At 38.3% G+C, this 15,835-nt stretch overlaps 1 protein-coding gene across 5 annotated transcripts in view; it reads left to right on the forward strand.

Annotated features, from left to right (window-relative positions):
• Positions 1-3,419: 3,419 nt before the first annotated feature.
• The window catches only part of LOC117759243 (protein diaphanous homolog 3-like), a 153,625-nt gene continuing 141,209 nt past the window's right edge, over positions 3,420-15,835 (forward strand). For 2 of the 5 annotated variants that reach the window (XM_034581280.1, XM_034581284.1), the window contains exons 1-4: positions 3,420-4,046; positions 9,656-9,688; positions 10,124-10,318; positions 10,541-10,645. In XM_034581280.1, coding sequence (XP_034437171.1) covers positions 3,945-4,046; positions 9,656-9,688; positions 10,124-10,318; positions 10,541-10,645 — 435 coding nt within the window. In that variant the 5' untranslated portion in view covers positions 3,420-3,944. The remainder of the gene's footprint in view (positions 4,047-9,655; positions 9,689-10,123; positions 10,319-10,540; positions 10,646-15,835) is intronic. The other 3 variants (XM_034581283.1, XM_034581285.1, XM_034581281.1) reach the window with 2 other exon arrangements.

A 15,835-nucleotide genomic window follows, 5' to 3' on the forward strand; every position in this document is an offset into this window, starting at 1 on the left:
ATAGAGTTTTTCTTTAGTCAAATGAAATTGTGCTACATGATGCAAATTGTGTCTGAATTTTCACACACTGAATCAAGATGATATAATGTTTTATCAGTATTGTATGATTTCAATTTATATCTTTCTATTTTTGGAAAGCAGAATGCTCACGTATTTATAGAAGCACGTCTGTCATGTAAATTCATTTGTGAAGGACAAATGACAGTCTGAAAGAATGATATGTGTCGCTTTTGTTATCAGAGAGAAAAATATACAGGCTTCAAATGCAGTGACGGTGGTTTAAACTGATACCAGGAGATGGCAGTATATGCACACTGAAATAATGAAACACCACATTCTAGCCATATACATGTTTCAAAAGATTTATAGCAGCTCTTACCCAGAAGCTTGATCAGTTGAGAAGGACCCGTCCAGTAATAAAGCTTCGTTGTGAGGTTAACATCTCTCTCACTGACTCAGAGCCTTTAAGTTAAATTGGGATCCCTCGTCTCATGAGTCGGCTATGAGAAGAGTTGTGAAGCCAAAACATGTCTACATTCATTATGGATAATTTCTTCAATAACTACTGGTCGTTTTATAAAATAAATTGACCACCTGCAATATTGAATTAATTGCATACCATGCTGGAGTTTGATATATGGTGAAAATATGTTGATTCTGGCACAACCGCAGTGAAATGACATTGTTGTGATAGAATTGAGATTAAGTACATCAGACATTGCTGTTCAATTCAGTTCCACATAACCCAGACTTTATAAATAGAGTAACATCAAGACAAGTGCTTTACTTAGAAAAATGTGTCTTTTTATTATTGAGGCTCAATTTAACAACCACTACTCTATCCTTCTGAATTGTTAGTGTTTTATTCGTTCATGCTATATATGACAAAGCAAATAAATCACACACAATATGAGTGGAAGAAACATTCAAACTCACTGGATGGCTTTTATCTTTCTGCCGATGGTCTCTTTAAAAAGCAGAGATCAATGTCATTGTCAATACAAAACCGTTTTGAATTGCTATTATTTGGCCGGGGTTTCTAAATGTATATCCCTGTGGCAATTCTTTCCCCGATTTGGAAGGGTAGATCTCTCATTGTCTGAGAGGATTAGGAAGCAACAGCGAGGCTTGTGTTTGGCTAGATAAAGAGTGTGAACACACTGCTGGCAGCCATGTGGACAGCCTTTCAGGGACTCGAGAACTAAAGGTTTTTTGAAGATAACAAGATTTCAAGAGGTTAGAGTCAAAGAGAGTCAAATTTGATTTCATAGCTGAAGGTTTCGACTTTGGCTTCAAGTTTTGCTTTAAAATGCATTTTTAATTCAAAATGTGCGTGTTAAGTTAGTACTCATCTTTCGCATTCAAGGCCTGGTTATGCAGATCTCCATCAATTTGTCAGTTTAACTGTCGCTTTACCCTCATCCAAAGCATTTTTACAGCTTGACATACTGATAATAGAATTATTCTGAATCAGGCTCCACATGTAAACAATTGATGCTTGGAATGTAACGATTGACATTTGCTGTCTGATTGCCATTGTCCAGACTATGTACTCGAAATATTGTCAATCAAATTTGCGACCGATGGGGTTAAAGTTGTAACAGTTCTAAAGGCTACACGTGTCACTGGACTCCAGTGCTGAGGTTTTAAGAAGGATTGACGTCCTTAAATCTGTCTGGAAGCACAAAGCCAGTGGAAAGGTTAGTACCTGTCGTGGCTTCTTAACTTATTTCCGTCATTAGCTTCCTAAACTTTATCATCCTCAGAACACAGGATCAAGCATGATTGCTAAATTACAACGACAACTATCTAAGAGCTTTCAGACATCATCCAACAAGAGCGGTCTCTGATATCATTCACTCCGCTGTTAATAAACCAGAGAGTATACCCTCCTATAATTCACGAGTTTCACAGACATTGGGGGACACAAATGTTTCATACTGTTTACATTGAACAACATCCTCTGATACTCCACATCTTTAGGGAGCAAATTATGTTTTGAGAACACATGAGAGGGATCTCACACAAGTTTCTGTTTGTTGCATCACATCAGCTGTTTGCGTCAGACAAGGTATTTGGGATTTTGCTGTAGCTTTAGGCTCACTTTCAAATTGCCAAACAAAGCTGACACCCAGCAGTATTTCGGACTTTCAGTATAAAAGCCTGATTTAAAAAAAGGCAGCATCAGCTCATGTGCTACTCCAAGCCTTTTACAGTGCATATAAACCCTGTACATGAAGACAGAGTAATATTAGAGGGTGGAATGACGATAAGGGCAAAGCATTTTATAAAATATGTAGAAATGTATCTGTTTGCCAAAGGGGTGAGCCAGTCACTGATGATTTGTTTTCTCATCTAGATTTCAAATATGATTGAAATTTAACAAAATAAAGTGCTCATGGTAGGACTACTGCAACTCTTAGTTGTTTAAAATCACTTTCTGAAGACTTTGATGTTGTCCACTACTTCTTATGAAATCAAATAATCACAAATTTCTCACACTGCACTGTTGCTTTTACTCTTTTATTTAGTTTATTCATTATTATTTAAATTCCTTTTTAAAAGTTTTTGTTTTTTTATATTGTCTTATGTTGCTTTTATCCATTTAATGGATGCTCTTTATATTTTATAAAAAGCGCTTCGAATTGCCTTGTTGTTTAAATGTGCTTTGCTTTGCCTTTTATGACTCACACAAAATTGCCTTGCTACCAATGTAACGCAAAAAACAATTTTCCGGTGTGGGTTGACCTTTACAGTCTCTCTTTCCGCTCTCTTCCCCTTCCCCCCTATCTCTCTCTCTTCTCTCCCCTCTTTTCCACACATCTCTCCTCTCCTCCCCATTTTCCCCTGCTCACCCTAACCGGTCGAGGCAGATGGCCGCTCACACTGAGTCTGGTTCTGGAGGTTTTTCCAGTTAATGAGGGAGTTTTTTCTCTACACAGTCGCCAAAGTGCTGCTCATTGAGGGAACTGTTGGGTTTCTCTATACAGTTTTAAGGTCATGACCTTCTATGTAAAGTGCCTTGAGATTATGTATATTATGATTTGGCGCTATACAAATAAAATTGAATCGAATGGAATTATATCTATCTATCTATCTATCTATCTATCTATCTATCTATCTATCTATCTATCTATCTATCTATCTATCTATCGCTCTCTCTCTATATATATATATAAAGGTCGGTCTGTCTGTCTATCTGTCTGTCTGTCTGTCTTATCTGTCTTATCTGTCTGTCTTGTCTTGTCTTGTCTGTCTGTCTGTCTGTCTGTCTGTCTGTCTGTCTGGTCTGTCTGTCTGGTCTGTCTGTCTGTCTGTCTGTCTGTCTGTCTGTATCTTTCCTTCTTTCTTTAAGTAAAACGACCAGCCCTAACAAGATGCCTCGCTGATTGACAGCTCGACCCGGCAAATGAAATGCCGTTTCAACTGTAAACACAAAAGACTGAACCAATGAGGAACGATCTGTTGTGCCACGGCGAATGCTATTGGCTAGATTGAACAAGCGGCGATGACGCGCTCAATGCGCGGGTCTGTCAAAAACTGATCTGCCACATTAATGTTTCCTGGCTGACGGCTCCCTTCCTGCATGTTACGGTTGTTTCACCTTATTTCACTCACAGAATCATATTTGTCAATAGCAGGGAGCCGTTGTGTTTTACCCGGCGCTTTCCCTCCGTTAGCGGAAACTCCAGCGTTACGTGACAGTCCGTAAATTGGATTAGCGCTAAGTAAAGCCACCGGTGAATGATACTTTAGCACCGCTGCTAGCTAGCTACTCGGGCTGTCGGGAGGTGGAGGACATATGGAATCTTCTGGTTCGGGACACGAGTGGTAACGTTACAAGTGACTTCTCTGTGTGTCGCCCTCCGTGTGGGTTCGAGGCTGTGTGTGCTAACGTTACAGACACTTGCCAACCAGGGACACGAGACATTAGGGTTAGCAGCATGGACAGTTACAGTCAGAGGTTTGACAGCAAATCTCAGAAGAAGAAGGGCTCGTCCCACCACGGGTCCTACTACGATGAAGGAGACCGCAAACCCAAGTTTGTAAGTATGACATGAAAACCTCAGATAACTGATGCACAGAACAGTCAAATACAAGAGCACAACAATAACAAAAGGTCAAAATAGGTCAAGAACAAGTTAACTGCAGTGAGATGAATGTCCAGCCACCAGAACAAGTACAGAGCTGTTACTGTAAAGAAGTATGTGCAAATGGAGATATTGTAAAGAACTATGTGCAAATGGAGATATTGTAAAGAACTATGTGCAAATGGAGCTACTGTGAAGAAGTATGTGCTAATGGAGATATTGCCAATACAGGTATTTGAAGTATGTGTACACACAGGAATGTTCAAACCCCTATAAGGAAAGTACGGCTGCAAGAATCTTGACTTTTTCCATATTTACACACATATATATATATATATATATGTGTTTTGTGATCTGGGATTATTTTACTTTATTTTTAATTGCTTACATCATATCTTCATCATGCCTTCAAACTAGATCATTGGACCAGGGGTGGTGACGTTTCTGCCTGTGTGACATATGTTGCAGAGAAGATGCCTCTGTGGCACGATCCTGGTAGTTAAGAAAGCTTATCAGCTGTAAAATCTTTAGTAGTGTCAGTTTTCTTTGTGAGCAGCGACCTTGGATGTTTGTCGACTTTGCTTTGCATGTGGGAAGGTTAAAATTAGCACAGGGTTTAGCCCGTACACTAATCCAGGTGCTCCCTACTACTACAAACCAAGACCAGTCTGTGTTGACATTTGTCTGCTGTATTCTTCTGGGAGGTTTAGAGAGATGATACTACTTGAACAAAACTAGACCATGGATACAGCTCTCATGTAGGGGTCACATTTTCAAGGCCAGAATTTATTCTTCTAACATCACAGTCGTACCCCCCCACCCCCCCCCCCCCCCCTTTCAGCCCTGGAGACTTGTGTATGACAGATCTACTTAATGCACGCTCAACCAGCAATTGACCTCATTCTTATGAGGGTGCTACCACAAGTTAATTCCCTGTCGCCTCCATTCAGATATTCTAGTCTTCAGTTGTAGCCAAGATCTGTGCAGGAATGTTTTATATTTTCTATCCACCCTGTTGTTTCCCACTCACACAGATGAGCTGTTAACTAAATGTCTAATATTTAATAGAAACCGCTGTCTATGAAGATGAGTGTTCTGTCTTAAGGGGGTAATGCAGACATATGCACACTGTATATAGAGTGGATGAAAATGACAAGCTTTGGGGCTTTAACTGTTGATAGGACAAATGGAAGAACAGTAAAGGAGTCACTGTAGTCTGTGTTTTAACTTGTGAAGCGTTTTTCATAATTTCTGCCTGACTGCAGTAGTGGTGGTTGTATGTTCTCTCACTGGACCCTGGCTTCTTGGCAACCTGTCACACAACTTTTGTAATAACCATTTATTTAATGTGGTTTCATGGATTCAACATTAAGGCACACAAAAATGTTAATAGGAATGCTGACATATTGTTTTAGTAAATAAATCATTTTGCTGAGTATAGAAAAGAATAGATTAAGCCATTTGGACAGGGAGATACTTTTACAACCATATTTCATTGTCAGTCATTCAGGTCATCTAGTGGTAAATTAATGTTAGTGGAATTTAATGTGAAAGGCTTGTTCAGGTTTGACTGACTGGTAGGGAATCCTAACCTCCATGAGGCTGTTGATAGCCCTTGAGATCATTTTGAAAAGTGGCATTCTGTTAACCTAACCAAGTCCCTTGTTATCAGACAATTTACAAAGAAGTGGATATAAAGGAATATTCCGAACAACTTCCAACCTTGAGCATGAAAATTCTGTTTTGACATTGCAAATTTTATTTGGCAAAAGTATTTTTGTAAAGCTGAATCATTTTCTTGAGATTTTAATGAGAGCTTATGGTTTTGATCTGGGGATGAAACGTACGCAGTTGTCATGTGGCTCAGTTGTCATCATATGACCTGAGTGTTGAACTTTTTAACAGGTGATTTTTATGTTGGGGAGATCGTAACCCCTGTCATATTCAAGGTCTTTGGTGTAGATGGAGGCCATAGGTTGGCAAAGACATCCTTGAACAGCCCATTTATGAGCAGCTTTTATCTCTTTTTGGAAAATATATTGTTGACAATTGACAGAGAGGCAGGGAACAAGGGCAGATAGAGCCGAGTGTGACTTCCAGCAAATGATCCCCCTTTCCAGAAATCAGACTTTGACATTATGGGAACCATGAGGTCTTTGGATACACCCCATTATCTCTTTACTGTGATGAGAGTTATCACCATGGTAACTGAGAGTAAGTCATCGGTTGATGATCACTGTGAGATGTAGCTGAAAACCTTGGAATACATCTAGCAAGGGGAACCTTCATTTAACTTTTTTTTGTTGAACTTCTAATCTATTAAAAACCTAACGAATCTACTCCAATCTACTCTAATCTACACCATCTGTATGGCTAGCTGATATGAAAGCTTTTACTGTGAAAAGGAAGCGTTTTGTTTGTTCCAAAAAACACTGGGATTGCTTTTCATGCTGTTGACTTTCTCTTGGCAGCACATTGTTTTGTCAACAAGACTGAAGCAAAGCATCATTATCTTGAGTAGAAGTGCACATTTTCACTCAGGTTGACAGATGTGTTATGTCCTCTGTCTCCTTTTAATATACTAACCAAAAAGCAGCCAAGTACACGGAGGCCATGTTGTCTTGAATTTCTGTCTTTTGTTTTGTTTGGCTGTTAGAAGTACACAACCAAAGAACATCTTGTTACTTCTTCTCTCGAACAGATACACACACGTCGTCATGTAGTGCCTGTGATAGCACAGCTTACTCCTGATGCTTCTCTGTCCCTGATCCTTTTTGTCTGTGAAACATATATAATGTTATTACAAATAACTGTTGTTGTTTCCAACACTGATTCATTTTATTAACTGTCATGACTCACTATAATTTATAGAGAGAAGATTTACCAGAGTATTGTAAACTGATAAAAGAGGAGAAGATGCAGTGTTTTAATGTTCCTTTAAGTAGAGTATAAAAGTACTGTTCATTGTCATATCCAAAATCAGTTGGTTGCCAATTTAGGATTTGAAATGGGTTTTATGGTCTCATTAATCTAATGGGTGTTTAATATTTTTTGGTTCTATATCACTAATTTTTATAGTGGAGTTTTTAGTTTTAATGGGTAATATTGCAGAATTTTAATGCTCAAATAGGCAAATGTAAATTGAACATAAGTGAGACACCTTATTGACTTTATTAACCTAAAACCTAAAAAAAAGGGCCCAAATAATTTTTTGAAGTTGAAGCCAGTGCGATACACACAAATCTAGTTGGGAGTAAAGTCCAGAGTTTAAAAAATGGGCTTGTACTTAATATTGTGCAGTATCATTGTTCCATTCATTGGTGAAGTGATTTCCCTCCTGATAAGTGTTTGCAGCCCTTCTGGGGGTTTGCAATAGCCTTAAATCCTAAAAAGTAAAAAAAAAAAGAAGCCTTGGCAGTGTAGTTAATAAAAGTTAAGACTGAGCGATAAAGCTTTTCGAAATTCTGATGTCTGTGGATTGCTGTCTTGGTTCCCACAACCTCCATGAGGCATTCCTTTTCTGCATTTACCGCTTTCTACCTCTCTACCTCTATTTTCTGTTGTGGATGGCATGTGCTGTGTTTTACAAATTGGTGTTTTCTCTACTAGTGGTGGGTGACTTGTCTCATTTAATTGAAAAAGACGTTATCAGAGTTTAATTAAATGAACAGGTTGATAGCGGGAAAGTGAAATGTATTCACTGACATTTACAAATTGCTGTTATTTGACCGTCCTATTCCTTCAATTTAAAAACAAACATTTGCAAGAGTGAGATCGTGGAAAACATACTAAGCACTAAGGTATTGTTTGTTAACCTGAATGGCCTTATAGCTTTCTTTAAGTTAGCCACAATTGTATTTGATGTTTGATTGTTTTTAAGTTAACATGTCGTGTATTTTTTTATCCAACCAGCACACTGTCCGATGTAATCTTCAGCCCTTTAGCCACGATAGTCATTTGAGTCCAGATGAAGCCATGCCCTTGTCTGCAGTTTAAATCATGACTGGGAATGAATATCGAAAGATGACCTTGACATGTTTCTGTTTCCTTATATACAGAATCCAAATAACAATTAACTCCTGGAGCTAAAGATTTTTCATTATTGATTAATCTGCCAAATATTTTCCTGTTGGTTGTTTTGTCATAAAATGTCAGAAGATGGTGGAAGAGGCCCATCGCGCCTTTGTTGATCAACTCATTGGTTAATTGTGTGATCTCTACTACATTCGAGTATTATTGATTTGAACATCATCTGTTGTGAATAATAACAGCTGCTGGACATATTTTAATTTGTATAACAAAGGATTTTTTTTCATTCAGACAAACTAATGTCTAGCTGAACAGTCTCACCGTGGTCATCTATTGTGCAGCTTTTGTTGTGTACACGCTGTCCTGTTGCAGAGTTTCCATGGCCCTCTGCTTCAACATTGTTGTGCTCTTGCATTATGTGAATGTTGTTGCTGAGATATGCTGTTGAACATGTATATTGTAAAGTGTATATATTTAATATTGTTTGCAGTCTGTCGTACAATACATCATTGATTATTCAGTGTGTTTTTAGTTTAGGTCCAAAATTGGAAATGAGTGGATATACATTAATTAATAATGGGAGCAATGTCATTTGGGTAGATTATGTGTAAAATTAGCTTTGTGTGCAAAAACTTTAACAGTAAGAAACAAGCTGGATTGCTCAGCTTTTGTGAGGCTTCAAACACTTGCTGTCATTTGTGACTCTAATTTAATCTGATTGAGCTGTTTCCTTCTGTTGAGCACAGAAAGGCTTGAACCTGGAAATCGTTGCTTGTGGTTTTATTGTCTAGTTGTTGGGATTCACCTTATGTAGTTTTGGTGTTTGGTTCAATTCAGCATTTCATTTTGACAACATTCAGAAATGTGATATTTTCTGTTCACACACTGACTCCCCATTCCTCATTAGGATTATTCCTTTGGCTTTTGTGACTCTATGACACAAGTTTGAAGTACAGATGGCAACCTGCCTAGAACACTACAAAGCAACACAAACAAACTAAATTACCAAAAAACCTTCTGTTGCAGAAAAAGCAGCAGACAAAACTTACTCGGCAAGAACCCAAGCAGACAAATGCCAATCTCTTCCACTGCTCAAGTGGATACTTCATATATTTTGCAGACAGGACTTGTCAGAGAAGCAACTTCAGGCAGATATTTTTTTGTTTAAATGTCTACTGTTGTTGATTTTGACTAACATGACCCATGGGTTAGACATGAAAACTTTGGTGAATAAAACTGCACCACTTTTCTTTCTGTAGGGAATGTTGAGCTTTGACATGAGAATTTTTAGCTCTGTGGTTGAGTTATTGCCACAAGGTATGACTGTTGGTGGTTGATCTAGATTAAAGGTGGTCATATTTGTTATAGACGGCCAGTGTGGTCAGGAAAAATGATTTATTTTGTTAAATTTTGAAATAAACCCAATGTTTTTGCTGTCCTGTCCTCCTGCAATGCTAAAACATGTTCTTATTATTTTCTAATGCAGATTCTGTATAAAGCCTGATTCTTTTTTTTGTTCTGTTCCCCACCTGTAGCATTTACCCTTTAGAAACATCACAGATGATGTGGTAAGATTTGGGTAGCTTGTGTGCTTTCTCTTCTCCTGGTTGTCTTTGTAACATCTAACATCACAGTCATCTAACATGCCTGTCTCTTGTCTTGAGTGGCAATGAAACTGGTCTTCATTGCCAGACATTGGAATCATCCACATGACAGAGCACAGACTGCTCTTCTCACTAACTCATGTCTTGGCTCTACTTCCTCTCTAGACAGTGCTTTAGTTCAACATGTGTGAAACAGATGTTCTCTGTATGTGCTTTGTTCACAGCTCACACTTTTTCTAACTAATTAAGAGGCTAATTGTTTCATCTACTCTCTTCTTAGTATTAATCATGTAGATATACTCATAATATAACACAACTTTCATTTACATCACCTTGACACTAAAAACTGTTGCGGAGTTGTCCCTTTTTGTAATCAGATTTTTTCTGTTGTTTCTACAGCTGGACAGATTTGCCAGTATTCGGATCCCGGGCAGTAAGAAGGAGCGGCCACCCTTATCACACCCGAAACACAATCCCAATGACTGGTCGATTTCCTCATCGTCCACCTCAACATCCACCTCACATCCGTTTGAGGAAATGTCATCAAAGATCACCTCGGAAAAAGAGATCTTGGCTCTGTTTGAAAAGATGATGGTTTGTTGCTTTGTCATCGAACATTGTCATCAACATTTTCAACTTGTCGTGTAAAACCCTCAAATATGTCACGCAAACTAAATGCAATGTGAAAGGAATTGTGTGGTATTTTTAAAATTGTTTTTATGTGTAATCCCATCCATTATTGTCTTATAAATAAGAATGATGCAGAATAACATTTCAAATAAATTCATTGTCTCTTTGTGTTTTTTTTTTTTCCAGGAGGACATGAACTTGAATGAGGAAAAAAAGACTCCTCTGAGAGAAAAGGACCTCAACACAAAGAGAGAAATGGTCATCCAGTATATTTTTACTGCATCTAAAACGGTGAGTTTTTGAATGCATGTTATTGAACACTATACTCTGGGCACATATTAAGAATGATGTATGATTTCATTAAAAATTATGTTCCACATGAGACCTGGCCTTACAGAGACGGAGGAGGGATTGAATTCAATAATTCAGTCTCAAAAACGGGGTATGTTGGGTAACAAGCCAGTGTAATCTTATTTGTTTTGCTGTTGCTGTCTCAACCAGATGTATTTACACTTGGACTGGGACATATTTGTAAAAATGCACAAAGCTCCACCGATTTATCCAGTTGATGATAAAAATGGGCCAAAATGAGGCTTTCACAGACATATTGGTATTGAGGTTTTTGTTGATATGCACTGTTATGAAAACATGTTTCACATCAAAAAAACATGTTTATTTTCTTAATTCAAGTTCTATGTGTTTGATTGTATTTGTGTTTTCTCTTCATCCATCGTTATTTATAAGGTTAATCTGTAAAATATCAAATGTCAAGCCTCAAATTACATTTCTTTGTCTCATGGGTTTGATAACGACATCATAGGAATCATCGCCAATTGTTTGTTTTTATTTATGTGAATATTGGCTGATATATCAGTATCAGAATTCTTTGACTCGATAGTCAGTACCACCATTGGCTCCCCAAAATCTATATTGGTCAGGCTGAAGTAGTTAAATGCATGTCTGCTGAGGACATTGAACATTTTATGGAAGCTTTTGATGGTCCCCTGATGCTGCAGGATCTTTCCTGGTGCCCTTGACAACCACTCCAATTATTACAGACTAGTCTGTGAATGTGTTTGTAGGACTGGGCATAAAATAATCGTTCATTAATCATAATCATGGAAAAGGTTTGAAATAATCATGATATTGATTTGAAGTCAATTTGCTCAGCCCTATGTGTTTGGGAGAGACAAGGAGAGAGAGAGAGAGAGCAACAGCAGGTTGCATTGCAAAACTAATTCAAGATTCTCAGTTACATGTTAGGTTGTAAGGTTGGCACAACGTCTTGTAAATAAATGTAGCATTTATTATGTTTGCTATAATCAGAAATCCCTCCAAAGTTGCCTTAGGCTTTCCATCTCTAGTCACCATGGGGACCAGCCTGTTTATGCCTGCATTTGTTTACCTGCATGATAAAAATTTAAGCGGCCACTGGCCAAAAGGCAGCAAATTTAAGTCCTTCAAAACAGCAGTTTTATCAGAAACTACATGAAACGTGGTAAACTAAGTATTTAGTGAGGGAAGTTGTGAAAATAAGGTTACTGATATAAGGTATCTTTCTCATGTCATAAGTACTCAGTTGATATATTGTGATAGTGGGTATAAGATGCACCACAGCCTGGATCTCATTTTACTTTCAATTCTTCAATCACTCAAGACCATGGCATGGTAAAACCAGAACCATTATTTTCTGAGAATGTCCAGGCTGTCATGTGATCAAGGTTATGGTACACTATGTTGTGCTGTATTTGCACAAGTATGGTAAGATGACAGGTATTTTCCCAGTTGATTATTGCCTCTGCCAGGGATGTTATTTTTTGCTCTGTTGGTTGGTTTGTTTGTTTGTCAGCAGGATTACACAAAAACTACAGAATGAATTTCCACGAAACTTGGTGGAACAATGGGAATATTGGCAAAAGGGTGGCATATTTAGGGAACTGATATCTATGACTGTGTGCAATTTATTGCAGATCAAATAAAAGCCTGGATCTAGCAAATTCAAATGTGGTTTCATAAGGGGCCTGTTGGGCATTGGCGGAGGTATGCAATCATCTCAGTACCATCTCTAGTTTAATTCCTTTTGGCTGGGCAGGTATAGTTTCCATCTCACCAAAAGGCTCAATTCCACCAATTTATTGACACACCGTCCTCAACCACAAGACTGTTTTGCCAATCAACCTTTTATACTAGGTCCTGAATTGATGTATGTCCCTTGCTGACGTAATCAAGTATGGCTTGGGCTTATGAGTTTGGCAGATAGCTTTGTAGAGAAACAAGTGTTTTTTGTTTCACAAAGTAATTGCTGACCTTTGCCTGTGTATTGTTTGGCAGAGGTAGTCTTGAAATAACTATTCTACCTCTTGGAGACCCCCCTGTTGATTTGTCATCTGTTATTGTTGGCTTTAAAAGGCCTAGAAAGAATTTCAGAATGTCTCTCTTCAGTCTTAGTTATTAAGTCTATTGGACTGAAAATTGAGATGAAATAATTGGTCTTTGAAAACAAGGCTCAACCTTTTTATTCCCAAAATGCTCTTGTTTCTAAAGATGGCACACCAGCACATAATTTAGGTGCAACCAAACATTTTCACTGCGCCTTTTGGCCGCTGATTTCCCAAATCGTTTCAATTCTCGATTGATTTAAATTTTTGGATTTGATTCAATATAGATATTCAATATTCAATAAATGTTGGACTTTCTTTCAATGTGTTTATAAACGTGTCTCATAAACTCTGGAGCGAATCAAACAAACTTAAAGTAAACTTCAGCACTGTTCAGGTCATAATAACTTGTGATTCATTTTGGAATTTATTGTTAAAGTGTAAAAGTGAGCGCAGGTCAGCAGGAGTGTGGAGGGAGGACACTCAGACAGAGACTCTGACACGGCACAAATGAACCACTATTCTGCTCTAATCCTCAAGCAGCAGCACTAATCGTTTTCTATTGGCAGTCCGTTGAAGAAACCCTGTATTCACACTTTTTGTCGCCACTGTTCGACATTTACCGCCTCATTCACCACCTCTCACAGCTTCACTGTCCATGTGTCAGTGTGTGAATGATCAAAGTGTCTAAATCTGCTCCAATAGTAGCTGCTGTATCCTTAAATTCTGCCATGAAGCCAACAGGGTAAAACAACCACCTTTAACTGCTCGCGCAACTGGTTATGGTTGATGAGATATTGTCAAATTTAACATCGAACTAAAATGAATCTTTGCACATCAACGGTACTCTCATCCAATCCCCAACGACCACATAAGTCAGTGTGTGAATGAGTGGAGGCGGGGCCAGCCTTAGGCCTGTGTGTGTGTGTGTGTGAGTGTAAACTCTGCAGAAGACATGAGATGAGGAAATGACCCAATTCGCTAAAATACAGAGATGGACCAGCTAAATGTGAGGTGCAGCGCTGCCACCAAGGACATTTTTTGGTCGCGCATCACAGATTTTTGGTTGCATGTGCAATAAGAGGTACACCTGAGAGACCTTTAATGAGCTAGTATAAGAAAACATGAGACAGGACCTCAATGTCCCAAAACCAAGTCAAACAAGGTAAATGCACATTGTAGAAAGTAAACATGGCATGTTGAAGTAAACACTGAGGCATTGTGGTCCTGCTCGATTTCACTGTCCCGTTGCGAAGAGAAAAACAGAGATCTCAGTGAAAAGACTGACTGAGATAGGGGGAAATAAGCTGCTCCATTACCATCATTTTCCCACACAGTGATTTGAAAGATAAGTAGAAATCAGTGTGAATGAATAGACGGGACTTCACTGATGTGCTTGTTGGGGATTTGATGAGAGAACAGTTGATGTGCAAAGATTCATTTTAGTTTGATGTTAAATTTGACAATATCTCATCAACCATAACACGCTTGTGCGAGCAGTTGCAGGTGGTTGTTTTACCCTGTTGGCTTTATGGCAGATCTTAACACACCAGCTACTATTGGAGCAGATTTAGACACTTTGATTAAATTCATTAGTCTCATATAAGAATCCGTGATTTCCAGTTCAATGGATCCCAGGGATGACACAGTGTCAAACAGACAAATGAAAGACAATAATTTCTATATTATTTCAAACAAAGGATGAAAATTACTATGCTAATCAATGATGCATGGTTGTCAAACGAACTGTTTAAATAACAGTAGCAGAAGTAGCAATTCTAGTATAGTGTACATATATTTAGCTGGTGTATTGTATGGTTATACAAACTATCACATGCCAAGCTGTCTATGAATGAAATCTAAAGATTTAAATCATTTATCTTGACATCAACCCAGTCACGGGTAGAAAGTAACTTGGCTATTGTGAGTCATCGTGTGGCTTGAGGTTGACTGGTCAGAACCTGCGGTGGTTGGTGCTGGAACATTCCTCCCGATAGACTGGGGTTGTTTTCCTGGAGACGATGTGTAGTTACGGGGCAACTGGCGCTATCATTTCTCCCAGCTATTCAGCACTTGGAAATCTGTCAATGTCTCTGCAGTGTTTCAGTGTTTGGAAGCTCAGACTATCCATTGGCGCTGCTGTTGATTTCTCAGCAGGCCCTCAGAAGTAATGGCTGTCTGTCTCTTGTGGGCTGATGCAAAATAATGCAATTACGATGACTTAACTTTCGCTTGAAGGGATTGATGTTGGCCAAACAGCACAAAACTTTAAAACATAGCCATTATAATAATTGAAAAGTTCTAATCTTTTGATTTATCTTTTTTTGACTCAGCTTACAAAATAGAGGAGATGTGCCTAAAGGTTGTGCAGATTGACAAACAACTATTCCGAGTGCCGAAGGCGATTTACCCAACGGATCTGTCTGTTTTATTCTCGAAAGGCCGGGCATATGCATTCCCAATCTTCTTCCTTTGTTTTAGCTGGAGGCTATAATCCTTTATGAACCTTTAAAATTGCTTAAATTGGAATTTACACAAAAAACTCACCCTTTCCACCAGGTCCCATAAATAAACGATATAGAAACCTGAAAAGTATTGGGGAGAGAAAAAGTCTCCAAGAGCAAGCCTCACAATACATATTTCAACTTACCTAAAATCTGAGAATCGTGCAAAAAAAACTAAAAACAGCTGAGAAATAATATGAACTAACCAGTCAGTATTATTAGTTGAACATGTATGATTTCAGACTTTAAAGAAGGAATGGAAGAGGTAAAAGCAGGTTTTTAGTTAAGATTGAAAGCAGGTGTAGTTTACGAAATATATCTCTTTTTATTAATTGAAGAAGAGAAGTGAAAGGGGGAGGATCGCAGTGTTTAGATGTGTGTTCCAGAGAGAGTTCATGGTGTGAGGAAGCTTTTATACCATGGTGATAATTATACTTCTGTAATGTTTCCTCCTTCGAGAGAAGTAATAGTCAAATGTTAATCAAAGGAAATCCCGTTGGAGTTGATTGAACTCTAAAATGAAGAACGAAGGTCTTAATCCTTTTCGCCCATTTGTCCCTTTGACCCATAGCTGGTCATCCATTTCTTTGACATGCTAA

This window comes from Hippoglossus hippoglossus, chromosome 3 (assembly GCF_009819705.1).
Source record: "Hippoglossus hippoglossus isolate fHipHip1 chromosome 3, fHipHip1.pri, whole genome shotgun sequence".
Lineage (NCBI taxonomy): Eukaryota > Metazoa > Chordata > Actinopteri > Pleuronectiformes > Pleuronectidae > Hippoglossus > Hippoglossus hippoglossus.